Source organism: Sorex fumeus, unplaced genomic scaffold, assembly GCF_029834395.1.
Source record: "Sorex fumeus unplaced genomic scaffold, SorFum_2.1 ptg000128l, whole genome shotgun sequence".
Classification (NCBI taxonomy): Eukaryota; Metazoa; Chordata; class Mammalia; order Eulipotyphla; family Soricidae; genus Sorex; species Sorex fumeus.
Genome location: NW_026606185.1, coordinates 25075164 through 25097789, shown reverse-complemented (window position 1 = coordinate 25097789; position 22626 = coordinate 25075164). Strand labels below are relative to the sequence as shown.

General features: G+C 43.8%; 1 protein-coding gene across 1 annotated transcript in view; it reads left to right on the top strand.

Annotated features, from left to right (window-relative positions):
- Positions 1-887: 887 nt before the first annotated feature.
- The window catches only part of ABHD3 (abhydrolase domain containing 3, phospholipase), a 50704-nt gene continuing 28965 nt past the window's right edge, over positions 888-22626 (top strand). The window contains exons 1-4 of the mRNA XM_056138225.1: positions 888-1276; positions 1816-1979; positions 2977-3159; positions 16295-16340. Coding sequence (XP_055994200.1) covers positions 1115-1276; positions 1816-1979; positions 2977-3159; positions 16295-16340 — 555 coding nt within the window. The 5' untranslated portion in view covers positions 888-1114. The remainder of the gene's footprint in view (positions 1277-1815; positions 1980-2976; positions 3160-16294; positions 16341-22626) is intronic.

The window sequence follows — 22626 nt, the reverse complement described above, 5'->3', positions numbered from 1 at the left end:
GGAAGTGCTCAGGGCTTACTCCTGGCTTTGTGTTTAGGGAACCATATGCAGTGCTGGGGATTAAACCCAGGCTGACCACGTGCAAGGCAAATGCCTTACTCCTTGCACCATCTCTTCAGGCCCCCTCTAGGGCTTGCCCTTTACAATTTTTGCCATTTGAAGTCTGGCCTTCCCTTGTAACTCTTGGTGTTGTGAGTTCATAGTAAAAGATTCCTAAACCTAACCCTTTCGATACCTTTAAGTATATGCTGCTACAAATCAGCTTAGGTTTCTTGTCTGTTACATTAGGTACATACCATCTGTCTAAATTCAAAGCATCAAAAACCACAAACAGGCTTTAAAATGTTTTGAATCCCAGTTCCCGCTCTTGAATCGTTTATTTCGGCAACTGCTTCTCATTTAGGGCATATTTAGCAACTAAAAAGGTTTACAGGGATATTAAAGTCAAGTAGGAATATCCAGACTATTGAATGTTTCTAAAATGTTTTCACTGTGGACAGTCTAGTGGAGCAACAGAACTTCCAGAACGTGGGATCCTTTCAGTAGGTAAGGACGTACTGCATTTTCCTAAGATATCTTTAACTCCCCAAAGCCCTGAGAGCAGAGCATACTTCCCGGGTACGAGAAACCCCAAATTTACGGGAAGCATAAACGGAGACCCGTAGCTGGCGGCAATCACTCAAGGTCACGCGGCGGCGGCGAGCCCCGAGACCTAGACGCGCCCCGCAAGGCCCATTTCCTTCTGGGCAGTCGTTGCCCGCGCCCTCTCCACTCTGGGGGTTCACCTAGGTTGCGCGCGAGCAGGTCGCGAGCTGCTGGAGCGCCCGCGGGGTGGCGTGCCCGGGAACCGCGCCTCTGGAACGTTCCGGAGTGGCTGGCGGCAGGGGCGGCTCCGGAGAAGGCGGGGCGGAGCCGGGGGCGTCCGGGGGGCCGGGCTACGCCTCCCGGGGCCGCTCGGCCGCACCCGTCGGCGGAAGCCGCGCTCGCTCGCGCAGGATCGGCGCCGGGAGCGGGGTCCGCGGGCCGGTAGAGCCGCGGGCCTGGGGCTGCGCGCGGTGCCGCTCGCCGGGGCCGGCCGCCTGCCGCAGGACGCGAGCGTCGCGCCCCCGGGGCCATGCAGCGCTTGGCCATGGACCTGCGGATGCTGTCCCGGGAGCTCTCCCTGTACCTGGAGCACCAAGTGCGCGTTGGCTTCTTCGGCTCGGGCGTGGGGCTGTCCCTGATCCTGGGCTTCAGCGTGGCGTACGCCTGCTACTACCTGAGTAGCATCGCCAAGGTGAGCGCGGCGCGGGGGGTGGCGCGGGGGCTCTGCCGGGAGCGACTGCAGCGCGCCGAGCCGGAGGCAGAGGCGGGTGACCGCGGCGGGCACCGGGCGGGCTGGCCGCACCCGGGGCTTGGCCCTTTCCCCCGCATCCGATGGACGCCCTTTGAGCGCGCCTGGCCTCCCGCCGGGGCTCAGGCCGGCGGCGCAGACCCGCCGACCTCTGTGCCCGCGGCGCCAACCTGTCACTGCCCGCTGGCCAGCGCGGCCGCGCTCTTTGCTCGACGGTGCGGGTAGCACTTCTGCCAAGGACTCCCTCATCACAACTCTCCTTTTCCTCTCTCTCTCGAGGCTTGCAATAAGCCGCCTTCTAAAGCTCGTTGTGCTCCTGAATTGCTCGCGTCAGGGTTCCAGGGGATGTCATCTCCGGGGGTGGGGAGGTGGCGCGCAGGGGACCGAGTCCGCGCTACCGTGTGGCGTACTGTCCGCAGACACTTTGCACTAGTCTGGATTCTTCACTCAAAGCGCCTTTCCCACCCCTTACTCCGCTACAGAAGCCCCAGCTGGTGACCGGGGGTGAGAGTTTCAGCCGCTTCCTTCAGCATCACTGCCCAGTGGTGACAGAAACGTACTACCCGACGGTCTGGTGCTGGGAGAGTCGAGGACAGACCCTGCTGAGACCTTTTATCACTTCCAAGCCCCCGGTGCAGTACAGGAAGTAAGTGAATTTCTATCTGCCGGCATTTCTTCAGAATACAGATTTGTGCATGCCCCCTCTGCTTGGTTACTAGAATCTCCAATTTAGCAGGTATCTAGAATAAAGACGTGGGCAACTAAAGTGGAAGGTATCCCCGGGCCCCACACCTAGCTGCAGGGAAGTATTTAAGTATTGATTTCCACCGGTCCCTCACCATTCTTGCCCTGCTGTAAATTAGTGAACGGACTGTTTGGGGGTACAGTTTTCCCACTTTCCAGTTCGCCATGCATCTGCCCCTTGATGATGTGCCCAATTCACTTAAGGAGGGGTGGTGGAAAGGACTCCAGTTAATTGAGATTTTTGTGTGATGCCCTCTGTAAGAGGATTTCATATTGATTCGCTAGTGTGTTTCTAACTGCCCTTGAGATGTTCAAAGTATGGGTCAGAATTTATCAGTAACCTGAAGATTTAAATGGTGCCTGTTATTAATTTCCCTGAGTCATCTAGTCCTTCTGGAATTCCTTTTGTTGTCTGAAACTTGCACGGCTTGTTTGAGAAAATTCTTTGAGTTCATAAGATAATATGTGGAAAGTACTTTAAAACATTTGGGGAGCAAATTTTATAGCATAGTCTATGGGGAAACTGAATTATTGAATCAGAGCTTGAGCAGTGATCAGAGCAGCTTTTCACTTATTCACAATTCTCTGTGGAATTATTCGGGTGACCTCAATCAAATAGGGGTTAAATGCTGGAGACTTAGGAGTAATAAAGAGATGATTAAGATAAATATTTGAAGTACTTTGCAATTCAGTTATTAGAGACTGTCTTTCACAGAGTTGCTGGAAATACCTTATGGTACTAGTCTCCATAACATTTTTATAATGAAAATGATAAGTGCATGTATTAGAAAACACTGAAAAGTTATTTTAGATAATCAAATAATGTCATATTTATAGAATTAAGACACTGATATTAGGGATGATGTGAAATGAGTAATGTCTTGAATTATTTCTTTCAGTGAACTTATTAAAACTGCAGATGGAGGACAGATTTCACTAGACTGGTTTGATAATGCCAGCAGTAAGAGATATATGGATGTCAGCACTAGGCCTACTATCTTATTATTGCCTGGCCTCACTGGAACAAGCAAGGAATCATATATCCTTCACATGATCCATCTTAGTGAAGAACTGGGATACAGGTACTAGTAAAATATTTTGTTTTCTCACTTAATTTATTATAAATGAAGCACAATTATGTTTGCATTTGTTTTAGAAATACTTGTCACTTCCCTTTTGGATTAATCAATCCCTTTAAATGATTATTTTTCTCTGCTTCCTCCTTTATTTTCCCAGGAAGATGCATAATTGAATCATCATATAGGAAATAGCAGTATAGTAAGTGCTCAGCAAATTTCAATGGAAGAAATGAATTAAATTAATATTACCTAGATATTGACCAAAGAATCCAATCTGAGAAGCAGTGAACCCTACTGGAGGGAGTTCTGTGAAGAATAGAAATTACTGCTGGCAAGAGAGTACATAGTGGCCTTAATGTCACGCTTTACATTCAGGGACTGGATCTATTTTGCTTCATTGGCTTAGATCCCAACAGTAAAACTGCCCAGATGACCCAGATGACCTAGGCTGGTAGATCATCCTTATTTTTCCAAAGGTGAACTATGCCTCTTCTAGTCACCTGAATTTGCAGGTGCAAAAGGCAAGAGATGATACAATAGCTTTTTAGAGTAATCATTATTCAACTCTGTCACCTGGAACAATTTAGTTTTCCCAAATGACTTAGCAACAATTCTAGAAACTTAAGCTAGAAACATTGTGAAAGGTACTGCTTTTTTGTGCCTTGGTCATTATAGCTGATGCTGATATGCATTTAAAAATGGCATTGTATTTTTTGTTGAATTTGAAAAACTTGTTTGGAGGAAAAATTGATATTGAGTTACATTAACTAAAACTTTATGGGGTCAAAGAAATAGTACAGTAAGTAGGGTGCTTGCCTTGCATGTGACTGGCATGCTTTTTAATATGGCAATTTTAACAGATTAACTTTGATATTTTTTAGGTAAGGCCTATTTCAGTCTCAGAAGCTATAATCTGTTTTTCCAGAATTATGGTACCAATATATTTGTACTACACAGAATAGAATTCATAGTTTTTATATAGTTAAATACCATTTATTTGTGTTTAACTATGAAATAGGCTTGCTTTCAATTTTTTTGTAACTTAGGATCAGAAAGTTTGTATCATAAAGCCTTTCATATATTCTTAAATTTCAAATATTCTTAAATTAAAAGATTCTTTACTTGCTTTTCTAATTCTATACTTGGGAACTGCTTCTCAAGACTTAGGAAGTGTTTTCCAAAGCACTGTTGAAATTCAGAGTTTGAATCTTATTGTTGTCAGAAGGCATGGCCTTCTTCCTACTGTTAGTTGTCCAATTTTATTTCCAAAGCTGTTTTTATACTATGTTCCAAAGCTACTAGCTGGTCCTAGATTCCATAGGGGTTAAAAGTGTTTTCTTGACCAAAACTGTCATTGAAACAGTATGAAAAGAGGAAGGCTGTATGTGAAGGACTGTGTGAAGTCACAGTCATGAGAAGCTAAAGCAGGTCACTGGTCGCCACTGGACTACTCACCTTATTTGGTTTTAGGGAACACAAACACTGAATCAGACTGACTGTAATTGTGTGGATAAGCAAAGATCAATACAGTTTTTAGTTGTCTTCCTGTCTATTTCTCTTTGTTTCAACTGTAAGAAATTTCAGCACCCACGTTGGAAAGGTTAGTTAGGTTTTGCTGTATAACAAACTATACCAAAACATAGTGGAACGAGCTATCCCAAAACTGTGTAACAAACTATCCCAAAACATAATGAGAACAACTGTTCTGCTCATAGATCTGTTGGTCAGCAGTTTGCACTCAGCTCAGCTAGGGTTCTGGCTGGGATCGTGGGTGCCTTTGTGGTCAGTGGCAAGGACAGCTCTGTGTCTGGGAGCCTATAGGAGAAATGACATTTCCACGGAGTCTCTCACCCACCATTGGGCTCTCCTAGACTTCTTCATTTGGTGGTAAAGGGTTTCAGGATTGTGGAAGCAAAAGCTTCAAGGCCAGGACTGGAGGGATACTGCAACAGTGATAAGGCATCAAGGCAGTGATATTTGCTTTGCATGCGCCTGACGGGGGTTCAATTCCAGGCACCTCATAACGTCCCCTGAGCCTGCCAGGATTGAAATCTGAGCACAGAACCAGGACTAAGCCCTGAGTATCACCAGTTGTGACCCCCAAAACCAAAGGACAAAAGCTTCAAGGCCTCTTGAGGCAGAAGTGGAGACTAGTGTTGTTTCTGTAGAATTCTAGTCAAAGCTAGTCACTCGTGGGCCAGAGTGAACTATACAGAAATAGATTCCACCTCTTCATAGAGAGAGCTAGCTACAAAATATTTCCCACAGATAGCAAAGTTGTTTCAAAACCCACTGAGGTTTAAAAAAATAAAAGATCTAATGCTTTGGTACAAGTCTGCGTTGATGACTAAAAAGATACAAGTCATGGATACTGTAATTTATGGTCTTGTATCTAACAGTTTGGGAAAGATTGTAGAACACAGGGGAGTGTGCATGACCTTTAGAGCCAGACCTGTTGGAACTGCCACTTCCTCTGACAAATAAGTTTTTAACAGAGGCACAACCAGCAGTGCTGGCAATTGGGGGGCTCTGGGGCCACTCCCAGCAGAACTCCACCAATGGGATCATATTGGCACGCCGAGGGCCACATGTTCATCAGTAACTGGTGGGTTGCAAGGGGCATGCAATGCTGGGGACCAAACTCAGGGCCTTCTATATGTCTCTGACATTTGACCTATCCTTCTGGCCTTGGAAAATAGATTATTTTTTGGTACCAGGGATTGACCCAGGGTCTCACACATACAAGGCAAACACTCTACCATGGAGCCATATCCCTGATTATATGACAATTAATTTTGAGGGGAGGAACCTCTCAAGTAGTGCGTGTAGAGCCCAAGGGCCCTACCAGTGATTATCAACCAACCAATGCAAGATCCAGGATGCATTGCTGCTTGGTCCCTTCTGTACTGGGGATTATCTGGGTCACCAGGGCTCTATACAACGTGATGCTCAGGGAACTACATGGTACCAAGATGGAACCAGGGTTGGCTCCATACAAGGCAAGTACGTTACTCGCTGTACTATCTCTCTGGCCCTACCATTTTTATTGAGAGACTACATCTACTATTTTATTTCACTCCCAACTCATACTAAAGAGTGACCTCTCCAGAATTATGTAATAATAAGTTCATTAAAATCTAGGTTAGTCATTAATTATTTCAGTACTGTAAAGTACAGTATCAGAACCTATATTCCCAAAGAGCTTATGGTCTATTAGAAAGGGCCAGGATTGACTGTGAGTTACAAAACTAAAACGGACTTAAACAAGATACAAGCTTAGTTCTCTCTAGAGTAAAGATCCAAGAAGGTCGACCTCAACTTGTTTGTTTCTTCGGCGGGGTGGCACACCTGATGATGTTTAGGGGTTACTCTTGGCTCTGCACTCAGTAATCACTCATGGCAGTGCTCAGGGAACCACACAGGATGCTGGGGATTGAACCAGCACAGGACCCGTGCAAGGCAAGTGCTTTATCTGCTGTATGATCTCTCCAGCTCCAACTAACCACAAGAGATTACTAGTTTCTTGTATACTGCCAAGAAACTAATAATCTTTCTATGTTACAGTTTCACCATGCACCACTGCATTAGCACCAGCTATCACATCTGCATTCCCATACCCAGCAAGAAGTAAAAAGAATGTCCCTCTTCCTTTAATAATGCTTTCCTGTAATTGTGCATGCCACTTTCGTTTTTGTGCACTTGGAGACCCCAAGCACTCCTAGGTTGGAGCACTACCAGGAATACTCTGGATCCCAGAGCACGGGGAACTGTGGCCTCTATTTGGGGGGACAAAGGGGGAAAAACATGAGTCTAGAGATATAGCTTAATGGTAAGGTGCATTAATTTATGAGACCCTGTTTTGATCCTTGGCATCTAATTAAAAAAAATTGTTTTCATGTATTTTTGTTCTGTCCTGGGTTTTCCTCCACGGTTACAGCTGGTAGTGCCGCAGAGGACATGCAGAGCTGGGGGTCTAATTTGGATCCCCCATGCATGCCAGGCAGGTTTCTAAGAAGAATGGAAGGATGGATATTAGGGAATAAAACTGGTGACCACTAGAACTGAGTCTGTAATAACTGAAAAAAGCAAGAGAGACCTAGAGTGATAATACAGTGGTTAGGGCATTTGCCTTGCATCCGGCCAACTTGGGTTTGTTCCTCAGCACCTGATGCAGTCTCATGAGCTCTGCCAGGAGTGATCCTTGAGCCTAGAGCCAACCAGGAGTAAACCCTGAGCACTGCCGGTTGTGGCCCCAAAACAAAACAAAGTGAAAAAAGAGATATTTCATGGAGATAAGAAACAGATAAGCAGTGTTTGATGCAGTTGAAAGGACAGGAAGAAAGGGAGAAACAGCAACTTTTGAGAAGATTCAGTAGAGTAACGAGAAAGGAAGTCATACTTCTGAGGGTTCAGATGATCTCAGGAGACAAGAGCAGGAATGGATCATGTTTGTTAAGTTTGTCATTTTTTTTTGTTTTGGGGGCCACAACCAGCTGTGCTCAGTGGCTACTCTGAAGTCTGTCTGTGCTTACCTGGCAGTACTCAGGGGTGAGGTGTCAGGGATTGCAACCAGGCCCCTGCAGTCAAAGCATGTACTTAGCCCACCGAGCTTTCTCTCTGGTCCCTACTTGTTAAGTTTGGCAGAGAAAGGAAAGGAACAAAATTACTATAAGAAAGTGAATGGGTCAGTTGATTGTAGATTCATACTCTACAAAATTTCTTTTTTGGGTTAGGAGCAATCATACAGCAGGTAGGGCACTTCCTTGCACATGGCCAGTCTGGGTTCAATCTCCGGCATCTGTATGGTCCCCTGAGCACCTGCAAGAGTGATCCCTGGTCAGAGTCAGGAGTAACCCCTGAGTATTGCCTGGTGGGGACCCAAAACAAAAACCAGAAAGTTCTTTCTTGCTTCCTTTTGTTGCTTATAAAAAAAAAAAAACTCATCTTTGGGGCTGAAGCTATAGCACAGTGGGTAGGGCATTTGCCTTGCACGCGACTGATCAGGGTTCGATTCCCAGCATCCCATATGGTCCCCCGAGCACCGCCAGGAGTAATTCCTGAGTGAAGAGCCAGGAGTAACCCCTGTGTATCGCCGGGTGTGATCCAAAAAGCAAAAATAAATAAATAATCTTTTCTTCCTGTGGTTTTGACATGATCAAGACCTTCTGCTCCTCAGTATAGAACTCACCTGTTCATACAGTGATGTTACTGTGCATTGTGTATATTTTGGGGAGAGACTTGAAATGGGTGATTATTTTCAAGTTATGAAATGGGACTGCTTTTATTTTTTTAATTGAATATCGTGAGATAGATCATTGCAAAGCTGTTCATGATTGCCTTTCAGTCATACAATGATCCAACACCCATCCCTCCACCAGTGTACATTTCCCAACACCAGTCCCCCATTTCTCTCCCATGATCCCCCAACATCCCCCTCCCAGCCTGCCTCTATGGGAGGCACTTTTCTCCTTTCTCTCTCTCCTTTTGTCCATTATGGTTTGTAATATAGTTACTAAAAGGTTATTGCATTCGGGGTGTTCAGTATTTTTATTGGGAAGGTAAGGATGGAATAGCTTTTTTAACTGGGTTGCAGTCTTGAGGTGTGGTCGTGACTGCCGAGGCTCCCAGAAGTATAGGGAAGGGTTGTGGGGCAGGGTGGAGGTAGCCCATCCTGACCCCGCAAAAGCCTGGAAATTTCAGTCACAAAACCCACATATCCTAATTTTCAACAGATTAATATCTTGGTAACATTCATCGTGACACGGTGGAATCCTGCCAGGAGCATGCAGCAATTTTGGATTGTGGGAGCAAGAGAGTCTGCCTGGGCCTCTGCTTCTGTGGGCACCAGGAAGCACCGCCTCCCCCCCCCCCCCCCCTCTGATTTACCTCTGTCAGTTCAGCCTTGCATGGGTCCAAGTTTAACTGTGGCTTTTGATTATCTTTTTTGATATTTATTTATGGGTCTCTGAAGCAAGAGCAATAAATGAGTTGTATAGCTGAACCAGAGGTGGTTTGTGGGTGTGGTTCCTAACATACCTAACTTTTGGCCATTAAATTTCTTGGGAGACTTGGTCCTGAATTGTTGGGGTCTGGCCAGAGGCACAGTGGCAAATTGGGGGTATCAGGAAGCCTGAAGGCACCATCAGGCTGCTGATTCACTTGCCCCATGGGTACAGTTGACCTGCTGACTGCGCCACAGCTTCTGGGACTGCTTCTAAGGGCTCCTTTACTTTCTTGTTTGCAAATTGGACCTGTGCATTTTGCTTTCAGGTGAAGTAGCACCAGTGAATACTCAGATTGAGATGACATTTAGCTTTTCCTGTGGCAGAAAAAGTGCACTGAGAGGTCATCCAGAGTCTTCCTGAGGGAGGAAGGAAGAGGAAAAGAAGCCAGTGAAACAAAAGATCCTGTCTGACTACTCCTTAGTCTAAAAGGCATTACCTGAGATAAGATAAGAAGGAAAACTAAGACATCTGCACTTGTTTGTTCATTGCAGCACTCTTTACAGTAGCCAGAAACTGGAAGAGACCTGAGTGCCCAAGAACAGATGACTGGTTAAAGAAACTTTGGTACATCTACACAATGGAGTACTATGTGGCTCTTAGAAAAGATGAAGTCATGAAATTTACATACAAGTGGTACTACATGGAAAGTATCATGCTAAGCGAAATGAGTCAGAAAGAGAGGGATAGACATAGAAAGATAGCATTCATCTGGGGGATATAAAATAATAAAATATGAGATTAATACCCAAGAATAGCTGAGAGCAGCACCAGGAGAATTACTCCATAACTTAGAGGCCAGCTGGGTATTCTAGGGGAAAGGACAATTCAGAGAGAAAGGGGAACACCAAGTGGAGGATGTTTGGAGGATCCTCCCAGGAGGGGAGATGCAGGTTGAAAGTAGACTGGACTGAATATGTTCACCACTCAATGCCTCTTTGGCTGATCACAACACCCAGGAGGAGAGAGAAAACAAAAGGGAATGCCCTGCCACAGTGGCAGGGGGGGATGGGGGATGGGAGGATGGGGGGGGGGATACTATCCTGGTGGTGGAAAATGGGCACTGGTGGAGGGATGGGTATTTGATCGTGGTATGACCGAGATCCAAGCACAAAAATTTGTAAATCTACAACTGTACCTCATGGTGTTTCACTGTTAAAAAAAAAAAAAAAAGAAGGAAAACTAAGGAAAACTAAGGAAAAGAAGCCAGTGAAACAAAAGATCCTGTCTGACTACTCCTTAGTCTAAAAGGCATTACCTGAGATAAGATAAGAAGGAAAACTAAGGAAAACTAAGGAAAAGAAGCCAGTGAAACAAAAGATCCTGTCTGACTACTCCTTAGTCTAAAAGGCATTACTTGAGATAAGATAAGAAGTCATTTGTTTACAATACTAGGACTCAAACCCACGGCAGGTGCTCTGCCACTGATTTGCATCCTTTGCAGAATTATGTGTCTAAAAGTGTTTTTTTAATTGTTGTTTGTTGTGGACCAGTGGGATAATTCAGTAGGTAGGGTGCTTGCCTTGCATGTAGCCAACCCAGGTTGATCCTTGTACCACATAGGATCCCCCTGAGCACTGCCAGGAGTAATTCCTGAGCAGAGATACAGGAGTATGCTCTGAGTACCACCAGTTGTGGTCCAAAAAACAAATAGATAATCTATTTTTGTTAAAATAAAGATTTTTTTAAAAAAAATTTAGAATGAGTCAGCTGATTATTCATGAAACTGGTTAGCTGAAGTAATGCCAATTAGAAAGCACTAAATATTGAATTTAGCTTATTTAAGGTTATTCTTGGAAAATATTGTGGTTGTTAATGACAGGTAGTCCTGAGACTAATTGGTAGATACTACACTATAAAATGATGCCTCAATCAGTAAACTTTCAGGAACAGAGCTTTCTTTATCAGTTTGTTAGTGGATTTTGGACTTTGTGTTTGGGGCATCGACCTTTGGAAAAAGGGATTTGAATGTAGGAACATAGATAGCTTCAGGTAGCAGAATGAGGTATTTAAGTGTATTCTTCTTGGGCCACACCCAGAGGTGCTCAGGGCTTATTCCTGTCTCTGTGCTCGGGATCACTCCTGGCGGTGCGCAGTATGCACACCATGCATGTGCAATGCTGGAGATCTGAACTACTGTTGGCTGAGTTCAGGGCAAGCGCCTTAATTCCTGTGCTGTGTCTTCAGTGTTAAGTGTATTTGGTGCCTTCTTTGTTTTGCAGATTTTCCTACATCTCAATCTGAGATGCATACTCCCGCTTTTTCCCTTCTGAAGAAGCCCATGTTCTCTCTTAAACACTTTCTCTGTTCCTCTCCCCTCATATTTTTTTGAAAAACTAATTTAGGGAACCTGAGTAGAGTACAGCATGTAGCGTGCTTGCCTTGCACGTGGCCAGTCTAAGTTGAATTCAGTACACCATATGGCCCCCAGAGCCCACCAGGAGTAAACCTTAAGCTGTTAGCTGAGTGTGGGCCAGAAACAAAAATGTATTTTTCTTTAAAAATGAAAGAAAAAAATTGAAACGCCCCCCCCCATTTGTATTGAGGTACCATTACGCCTTACAATACCCATCAAATATTGGCGTAAGCTTTATGCCGACATCATTTCAACACTATACTCACCTCCAAGATTTCTAATTTTGTTATTCATTACCACCTTATTTTCCTTTATATCTTTGAGCATGTTTATAATAACTACTTTTGGGGGTGGAGCGAAGGGTTTGGAAACAACCAGCAGCACTTTGGGCTTTCTCCCGGTAGTGTGTAGGGGACAAGATGGTGCCAGGTATCCAACCCAGGCCTTCAACCCAGTGAGCTACCGCTCTAGCCCATCATAGCTACTTTAAATCCTAATTTACTCATTCTAATATCTGGATCATCTCGGGATTAGTTATTTTATTGTATCTTTTGAGAATGTGACATATTTTTCTGCTTCATTACGGTCTAGTAATTTTAGATTGTGTATCAGACACAATATTGATATTATCCTTTATAGAAATTCTGGATTCTATTATATTTTCCTAGAGTATTGGTGTATTGGCTTTTGGCTGGTAAGGTGCAGGGGAGCTACTTTGTGCTTGGGGACCATTCCCAGCAGTGTTTGGGGATGTGGGGCTGAGAATCAGACCTGGGCTTGTCCTGTGCAAAGCATGCCTTGCATGTAGTCAGCCTATTCAGCAATCTCTCCAGCTCCTTGATTTTTTTTTCTCAGACAGTTAACTTGGCTGAACTTAAACTTCAGACTTTGTCTCCTCTGTGATAGACAGCAATTGTGTTTAATTTTTTTTATCCTTAATTGGACTGTTTGGACACTGCTTCGAAGATGTACATAAAAAGGGTCAGCAAAGACAATTGGCCTGTTTATTCAGAATTAATTTTTCCGATGGGAGAGATAGTACAGGTTTTAAGGTAATTGCCTTGCGTGCAGCTAAACCCTGACTCAACCTCAGGCAACATATTTGGTCCATGAGCACTGCCAGGAGTCATCCCTGAGCACCAAACCAGGAGTAAGCCCTGAGCTTATCTACCTATTTTAGTCCTAACCTATTTTTCCATCCTTATTTTATTTCTATGTAGCCATGTTTAAACTAATCCAATTCATTTCTCCTTTCTTTAAAAAATAATGTACATGCTTACCTTATCTCTGTTCATGTTGCCCCCTTAATCCATTATATAGTCCACACTTTTCTTCTGCTAAAATCTTTACCACTTTTTAGATCTCAGCATAAGATTTATCTGCCTTTTCCATGAACCCTTTGTTAATCTTGTCTAGCTATACCACTCATTGGACATTGACTGATACTGAATGTCATGTAACTGTTGTTATATTGACCCAAGTGAAAATATGCTGCCTATCAAAGTCTAACTAGATATTCAGTCTAATTCGATATCTAACGAGTCTCAGGAACAAAAGTCTTACGATTCAGTTTTCTCCTATAAACACTAACTCAGTATTTAGTTCAGTAAATATTCTATTTAATAAAATTTTTAGTAAGGGAACAATTCCAATGTTTAATAATGTATATAGAAATGTTTATAACATAACCTAGCACACTAGAAACACTAAAATTTACCTGTTTCTGATATTTTTATTTTCTGAAATCAGAGTAGTGATCTTTGACCGTTCTTTTCAGTTCACCCTTTGCTGATTATTATTTCTATTCTTAGACTCTAAGATTTGCGGAATCATAGAACTGGAAATTATTTAAGGTCATTTGAGAAAAAAATCCCTTTATTCTAGTGAGAGCATGAGCAGATTCAGAGCCTCCTGATCGATACCGTGGTTCTCAACCAAGGGAGCTCTAGACAGCTCCTCAGCAAGGAATTCTTTGTCCAAAATGTCCACAGTGCTAAGGCCTGAAGGCGACTCTGCCTTTTATTTAACCTTCACGAGAGGAGGCCCACTTGCTCCCTGGTCTTCTGTCATCACAGAAATGTCTTCATGCCAGACATGCTTGTTCTTTGGTATTTCTTCTCTTTGCATTTTTCTGTTTTGAGAGGAAAATTTAAGAAGCTGAAAATATGTAGGGAAAAATATGTTTTTCAGAACTATGTTGCTCATTACACATAGCTTTAAAAGTGGGGGAAATTATAAAAATTATTTGGAGAGAACAGTTACAAAGTGAAGTGAAAGAAGAGAGGAGAGTTGAAAGGGTGGGGGGCTTCCCTTCACTGCCTCCCTCCCACCTTCCTGGGCCTCTGTCCCACTTCCAAGGCTATACACAAACACACTGAGGGTTGCTCTGGGGAGCGTGGTCAGCAACTTAGGCCTCCCAGAGCTCAGTATAATTCCTCCTCTAGCAAGAGAGACTGGAGTAGTGATCCACTTTTCAAGTTGCCTGAAGGAATGTGTGAATGTCCCAGTCTGCAGTTTGGAAGCAAAGTCTCCAAACTGGCTGCTTTTTCATGAGTTTGCAGATAGATCATCCTTTTCTGGGTAGCTTTGTTCTTTTCCCTAAGTAGCAGCCACATGATAATGCCTTTGCTCCAGAATCCACGTGTATCCTTCCGTACTCTTTGAGCTCAAAAGGTATAGGGTTATTTTCTTTTCCCCTGAATGAATGGAAGGATCGAGACTCAAGGTCACAGTTCATTTTCACAAGTTATATCCAGTGTAATTTAGGTGCTTATCCAAGCAAATCCAAGGGACTAACTAACTTATATTTTATTTACATGTTTTCTGTCTTGCTGTTATTTTCAGCAAGAAAAAACGAAGGATGAATTGACCCTAAATTATTACCATATTTTAATAGTATATTTAAGATTTGGCGGGGGATGGGGGAGTCAGACAATAAAATACAGTATTTCTAGATTTTTCTCAAATCAGATTTTTTTGGTTTTGTTTTGGGGGCCACACCTGGCAGTCCTCAGGGATTACTCGTGGATCTGCACTCAGGAATTATTCCTGGTTGGGCTCAGGGAATCATACGGGGTATCGGCAATTGAATCCAGGTCGGCTGCTTGCAAGGCAAGTGTCCTACCCACTGTACTATCACTCTGGCTCCTCAAATCAGGTGTCTGATATATGTAATCATTTCTCTTCTTTCATTTGGACCCAATCAAATTCTCTGTACAACCTTTCAGATGCCAGAAAAAAACTGCTTTCCCAAAACATATTTAAAATACCACAGTGAAACCTAACTCCCTGCGTCATGAAGTTCTACAGCTCATCTGCACTTAGGTGGATCAGCAGTGCCTTGAAAGATGAAATTAGAACCTATACCGGCCTTGACTAATGAGTAATTTTTTTTTTTGCTTTTTGGGTCACACTCGGCGGTGCTCAGAGGTTACTCCTGGCTCTGCACTCAGGAATTACCCCTGGCGGTGCTCAGTGGACTATATGGGATGCTGGGAATCGAACCCGGGTCAGCCTCATGCAAGACAAGTGCCCTACCTGCTGTGCTATCGCCCCAGCCCCCATGAGTGAAATTAAAAAAAAAAAAATTTAACATTTAACACTGACATTTTCTTTACTGTTTGTTTGCTTTGTTTTGATTTGGGGGCCACACCCAACAGCGCTCAGGGCTACCTCCACATACCTGGAGATATCTATTTGATGTTAGATTCCAAGTGGGTCAAGGTCGTGCAAGGCAATTGCCTTAACACCTGTACTGTCCCTCTGGCTCCACTTTGACATGCATATAGAATTAGTAAATCAAGCAGAGCATACAGATGCAGTCAGGATTTTGTCTGAGTATGGCAAGAAATAACCGGGGATTGTGATTGACAGAAAGTAAATGAGCTAAGTATCTTAAGTGCAGAATGACCTTTTAAAACTAGACACAGCTATCATTTCTGCTAAGAGTTACCTTGCGTTATATACTTACTCTGAGCCATCACTGTTCTAAGATGTTTATGTGTCCGTGCAGTCCAAGAAGGCAAACAAGAAGATAGGAAATGGGCAGTGTTTCCGTCCCTGGTTAACTGAAGAAGTCACCATAGTAGGGGCCTGTTTTATGAGCTCAGAGACCAGGATCCTTGGAGGTTTATCTGTGGTGAAGTGTTTAACCTCAAGTAAAATTCTAATCTCCTTGTTTGCAGAGCTTTGAGGTACCAGACCCATTTCCTAGGATGTAAGTAGATGCTTATTTGCATCACTTCAGGATAGAGGATATTCTTGTTTGTTTTTTGGGGAGTCACACCCAATGATGCTCAGGTAATATTCCTGCTTTACACTCACAGATCAGTCAGAGCAGAGTTTCAGGGGACCGACCATGTGGAAGATTTAACCTGGGTCTGATACATACAAAACAAGCAAGCACATTACCTGCTATACTATTGCTTTGGCCCCAGAACACCTTTTTAAAATTTGAGGCAAAAATCTTTCAATTTGACATGTATTTAGAATTGTTTTATTAATGTTTACTAAAGGTCTGCACATGTGCATAGGATGAAGCATATAAAGCTGATCTTTTGTTAGGAAAAAATCAACAGTTCCTCAAAATACAATTTTCCTTTTGAACCCTCATGTTTAGTAATCTGGAAATGCAATTTAGTGCATTTAGATAAAATCAAAGTATTCTCATGCCCATGATAATAATTTTTTAAACTTTTTAAGTGCTTTAAAATACTAATTTTAGTACTGCAATCAAGAATCTTATGTAAAAATAACAAAAAATCATTATTCTGTTTTTTAGGTGTGTGGTTTTTAACAACAGAGGAGTGGCAGGGGAGAATCTTTTGGTAAGTACATTTGAATTCATGACAACAGCTTAATTTTTAAAAGAATCACGTCTAGTTTTTGTAATAAAAAGCATATGCTTTTAGTTAAAATTACTTACAATATAAAAAAGTACAACTTTGTTGTGAAAAAAAGATAAGGAAATGTGTAATACCCACAATTATATAACCAGGGAAGTATCCTTCATCTATGTTCATTCATATTTTATGCTTAAGTAAAATATAACATATAATTAAAATTAAGGTCCTATTTTGTAACTTTTGCATTATTTTGATTGTGTGTTTTTCCCATTGTTGTAGGTCCCTGGTTGTGGTATTCACACAGTTTTAGTTGCAGTTTTTGCTAAGGGTTGCACACTTCAGTTGTGTTTGAGCACACAGTCATTTAAAGTGCTCCTGGGAGGGAAGTCACACATTGATTGCAGGTGCTCACATACTTTAGTAGGGTTGTAATGCACCAGAGTTTTGCACACTTTGTTGTGGCACCAGGGGTTGTTCTTTTTATGTGGGGCAGTACTGAGGATCTTAACTCAAAGTTCTATGCCTGCAAGGACGTCACTTCACTGCTTAGATGTTGATCTTCTGGTAGGAAAACATGGACATCTCAAAATACAATTTTCTTATTCCAACCCTCATGTTTAAAAATCTAGAAATGCAATTTAGTGCATTTAGATGAAATGTCTAGGTCCTGTGCAGATTATATTTGAACATCAGTTATAATTAGTTTCTAACATAAAACACATTTTCTTTAAAAGTTACCTTCTATAGGGGCTGAACAATGGTACAGTGGGCAGGGTGCCTGCCTTGCACATAGTTGACCCGGCTCGATCCCTGGCACCCAAATGTCCCCTCTAGACACCCATAATGATCCCTGAGTACAGAGCCAGGATTAAGCCCTGAGTACATCCAGGTACTCTGAGTACATCCAGGTACTCGGGCGGCAAAAAAAAAAAAAAAATTAAAAGAAAAAAAATTTACTTTTCTCATGAAATAGGGAAATAGGGTAACTATTTGTTAGCTGAAGTTTACATAGAAGAAATATGTACATCTTTTCTAAGTCAGCTGATTTTTTTCCTCTAAGATCTAATTTTTTGCTACAATACATTCCACTACCTCTTAGAAAATTGTATCTAATGTTAAACCTCAGTAAGTGAAAAATACTATACTCACTAAACCTTTCTGTAAGAATTTCAACTGTTAGTTCATTACTTCTTTAAACGATCATAGACAGGAGCGATAGCACAGTGGTAGGGCATTTGCCTTGCGCGCAGCCAACATGGCCGAACCCGAGTTCGATTCCTCCGCCCCTCTCAGAGAGCCCGGCAAGCTACCGAGAGTATCTCACCCGCACGGCAGAGCCTGGCAAGCTCCCCGTGACATATTCAATATGCCAGACACAGTAACAACAAAGTCTCCAATGGAGACGTTACTGGGCCCGCTCGAGCAAATCGATGATCAACGGGAGGGCCTTTACTGCCAGAATTGAAGGAAATATTTGGGGAGCAGTCATTGATAAAGATGACATTAAAATGATAAACTAAAGATTATGATTACAAAAACCTGCTGAGTCCATGCTTTGTATGCAGAAGGGCTGCGTTCCATCTCTAGCATCACCTGGTCCTCTGAGCAGTGCCGGGAGTGACCTGCCCCCACCTCCAAAATACAGAACTTGGAGGAGTATCTCCCAGCACTGCTGGGTTGAGTGTGCCCAGATCGAAGAGATATTATAAATAATAAGGTCATGGTTGTTTAAATTTACAATTTTATCGCTAAATATTGGAACTTTATGGTTACTTGGAGAGGAAAAAAAAAGTTTTTGTACTTTGCTTCCCATTAACTTAGGCCCTGGAAGGAATTAAGATAAATATGATTTCAAAAGTTGAAGTTATAAAATGTTTATGTACTTACTCAACTTCCTCCTATTTCATGTGAAGGTATACATTTCCAGTTCTTCAGGAACTTTGTAGACAGTGGTAGGTACTCTCGAAAGACTTGAATTTGTTGCTGTGGCCCTGGACAAAGCAAATCTCTTTTGGGGAGGTGGGAATCGGAGTCACACTCAGCAGTGCTCAGGACTTACTCCCGGCTATGCACTTGGGATTCACTTCTGGCAAGGCTCAGGGGATCATATAAGGTGCCAGGGATCAAATCTGGGCACTCTGCGGACAAGGAGAGTGCCTTATGCACCGTACTATGCTCCGGCTCTTAAGCAGATCATTTTTTTATGTAGGAGTACTGCTATTAATTCAGCTACGGATTAGCTGATTGAATTGGGCATGAACTCCACCTTCCTTTTTTCTTTTCATTTTTTATAATTTTATTTAGTAAATCACCATGAGAGCAGTTATAAAGCTTTTGGGTTTAAGTCTCGGTCATACAATGAAACACCCATACCTTCACCAGTGCCCATTCTCCACCACCAAAACCCTCAGTATACCCCCATCCCAAACCCTCCCCCTACCTGTGGGGCAGATGATTTCCACATTACTCTCTCTCTACTTTGATCATATTCAATATTTTGACACCAGACCCACCTTTATTATTTGGGATTTTACCCCAACACTCAGATCTGCTGAAAAGGCAACAGTAGACAATTTGTTTTCTATTGCTGGTTAAGAATTAACATATAATGTCCTGTGGGTGCAGTAGTGGCTGTGCGATTTTGAAATTCTGAAATTTTAACACTTAAATCTGGAGGGATTTCTGCCAAAACCTGCTGAGTTCCGAGATTTGTTCCTTAGTCTCTTGGATCATGCTGTTAAGCAGCTTGATCAGGAGCCAGAAAGGCCATTCATGGGCGGCGACTCGGGGTCTTGTTGGAATGAGGAGGAAAGGGCTGGCTCCACCCCCATCCCATGAGGCCCCGAGTGTCTTATCACTGAGGGCCCAAACCTGACTGTCCAATGGCCTCTGGAGGATGGCAGCCACCGAGCCGCCTAGGGGGAGCAGGTGGAGGGACAGCACCTTTTCCCCCCTGGGGTGGCCCAGCGACAGTAACCTACTGCGGGTTCAGGCACATTTCTGCCCAAAGCCACTGGGTTCTGAGATCTGCTTCTGAGTCTCTGGGATCATGGCCGTCAAGCAGCTTGATCAGGAGCTAGAGAGGCCATTTGTGGGCAGCGGCTCAGGGTCTCAATAGGGTGTGGAGGAAAAGGCCAGATCCATCCCCGTCCCGTGTGGCCCCTTGTGTCTTGTCACTACGGGCTGAAACCTGATTGTCCAGTGGCCTATAGAGGATGGTGGCCACCGGGCTGCCAGGGGGAACAGGCCAAGCCACGAAACCTATTCCCACCTGGGGTGGCCTAGCACTGGCAACCTACTGCAGGGACTGGACGCATTTCTGCCAAAAACCTCTGGGTTTTGAGATTTGTTTCTGAGTCTCTAGGACTATGGCCATTGAACGGCTTGATCAGGAGCCAGGAGGCTGTTCATGTGCAGTGACTCGGGGTCTCGTTGGTATGGGGAGGAAAGGGCCAGTTCCACCCCCTTCCCGTGAGACCCCACGTGACTCGTCACTGTGGGCCCAAATCTGACTGTCCAATGGCCTTTGGCGGATGGCGGTCACCGAGCTGCCAAGGGGGAGCAGGCGGAGGGACAGTACCCTTTTCCCCCTGGGCTGGCCTGGCGACAGTAACCTACTGCAGGGTCTGGAGGCATCTCTGCCAAAAGCTGCTGGGTTTCCAGATTTGCCTGAGTCTCTGGGATCATGGCTGTCAAGCAGCTTGATCAGGAGCCACAGAGGCCATTCATGGGCGGTGACTCGGGATCTCATTGGGGTGGGGGGGAAGGGCCAGCTCCACCCCCATCCCATGAGGCCCCAAGTATCTTGTCACTGCGGGCCCAGACTGTCCAGTGGCCTCTGGAGGATGGCAGCCACTGGGCCACCAGGGGGAACAGGCCAAGGCACAAAACCTATTCCCACCTGGGTTGGCCCAGCGCCAGTAACCTACTTCAGGGACTGGACACATTTCTGCCAAAAACCTCTGGGTTTCGAGATTTGTTTCTGAGTCTTTGGGATCATGGCCATTAAACAGCTTGATCAGGAGCCAGAGAGGCCATTCATGGGCGATGACTTGGGGTCTTGTTGGGGTGGGGAGGACAGGCCCGGCACCACCCCCATCCTGTGAGGCCCTGCGTGTCTCGTCACTGCGGGCCCAAACCTGACTGTCCAATGTGCTCTGGTGGATGGCGCTCACCGAGCTGCCAAGAGGAAGCAGACGGAGAGACAGCACCCTTTCCCCTCTGGGGTGGCCCGGCGACAGTAGCCTACTGCAGGGTCCAGACGCATTTCTGCCAAAAGCCGCTGGGTTTCAAGATTTGTTTCTGAGTCTCTGGGATCATGGCCGTTAAGTAGCTTCATCAGGAGCCAGAGAGGCTGTTCGTGGGCGGCGACTCCGGGTCTCATTAGGGTGGGGAGGAAAGGATTAAGCAGATCATTTTTGAGTTGCACTTATCTGTGGCATATTCTTCTCGATGTTTCTAGGACACAAAAATGCTATAGACAGGGTCTAAGGCTTGCAAGAAAATAATGAACTCCAAAGTACAGTGAGGAACAAAAAAATCTGTCTATTCTGCAAACTTTGTTTTATGTCTATTAATTAGGGTGCTAGAGGCAAGTAGTACATGTCTGCTGGCCAAACCCAGACCTGCAGGAACTTGAGCTTAAATTGAAGAGAGTCAAATTCATAAAGCATACATAATACAGTGCTAAGTGGAACCATAGAAATATTTGTGAAGGCTGAAGGAAGCCAGTAACTAACTGATTAGAGAAGTTGGGAGAACATAACATGGAAGTAGAGTTGAATTGGTCTTGAAGTTTGTGGAGAAGGACTTGAACCAGGAGAAGAGCTAGCTAGAGAGGCTTTCTTGGCAGAGTAATTCAAGGCATTGGAGAGTATGGAATAGAAAGGGCTTACCTGTGGAGAAATGATGCCAATGATATATATACATATGTATATTTTGTTGCTGTTGCCAATGATTTTTATATAGTAATGTTTAATGTTTAAATGTTAATGTTTAAAGCCCTTAAGAAGTCTGTTCTACCATTTCATACTTCTAATGTTCAGCAATAAAAATCAAGGCAACAATTTAGGTAAGCATAGTCATCATTACCGTTATTTCCCAAGAAATTGAGGTACAAATAGGTTAAGAACTTGCCCTGGGGCCAGAGAGAGGACCTTGCACACTGCCAAACTGGGTTTGATTCCCGGTTATTAAAAATAAATATTTAATTTTAAGGGATTAAATTATAATTTAGCTTTTGTTTTTCTTTTGTTTTGGAGTCACACCTGACTGTGCTCAGGACTTTCTCTTGGCTCTAGTCTCAAGGATCACTCGTAGGACCACATATGATGCCTGGGATTGAACTGAGGCCAGCTGCTTGCAAGACAAGCACCCGATCAGCAGTACTATCTCTCTGGCCCTATACTTTAATATATAATTCTTGAATCCTAATGAATCACAAAAAGGAGATGCTTGCTTTGGTGTTTACCATTATCCATCCCTTGGTAATTTTTTTCCCTCAGAGCTTTAAACAATTACTGCTTCAGACTACAGAAGTTCTGTGTTTATTTCCCTCATCTTGTTTTTCAAAAATAATTGAGTATAGCTCACCACCAGAGTAAGGAAGACCTGAGGGTAGGCATAAAAAAAAAGAGCAAAAGATGAATCAGCAAAAATCAAACAGGAAGAACTCTCACTTGAAAAAGAGCTAGCAAAGGTGAAATAGATTTTAGGATCATCAGCAATTCTAGGAGTGAAAGAAATGCAGAAGTGAAAGGTTTGCTAAAACATGTTGGTGCTATACTTAGAATTTATAAGGATTGCAGTGACTCCTGCAAAGAATAAGAAAGTAGAAAATTTCCACCACCATATTGTTTTCATTTCCCATCAGTTCTTATGGGATTGAGGGAAATGAGAGGCGTTCACATCCTCCCTGGGCTGCGAGCATGGGAAGCCGATAAACCTAGTCCTGGTAGATTGATCCTCCGTCACTTCTTCCTGCACGGTTCTGGGAAGCCTAGAGCACACAGTGCATTTTCCTTTACTGTGCAGATTGGTTTTAAAATAAGAATGATGGTAAGAATTTATATACTTTAGTATGTACATTAAGAATGTACTTAAGAGGGGCTGGAGCGATAGCACAGCAGGTAGGGCGCTTGCCTTGCACGTGGCCGACCCGGGTTTGATTCCCAGCATCCTATTTGGTCCCCTGAGCACTACCAGGAGTAATTCCTGAGTGCAGAGCCAAGAGTAACCCCTGTGCATCACCAGGTATGACCCAAAAGCA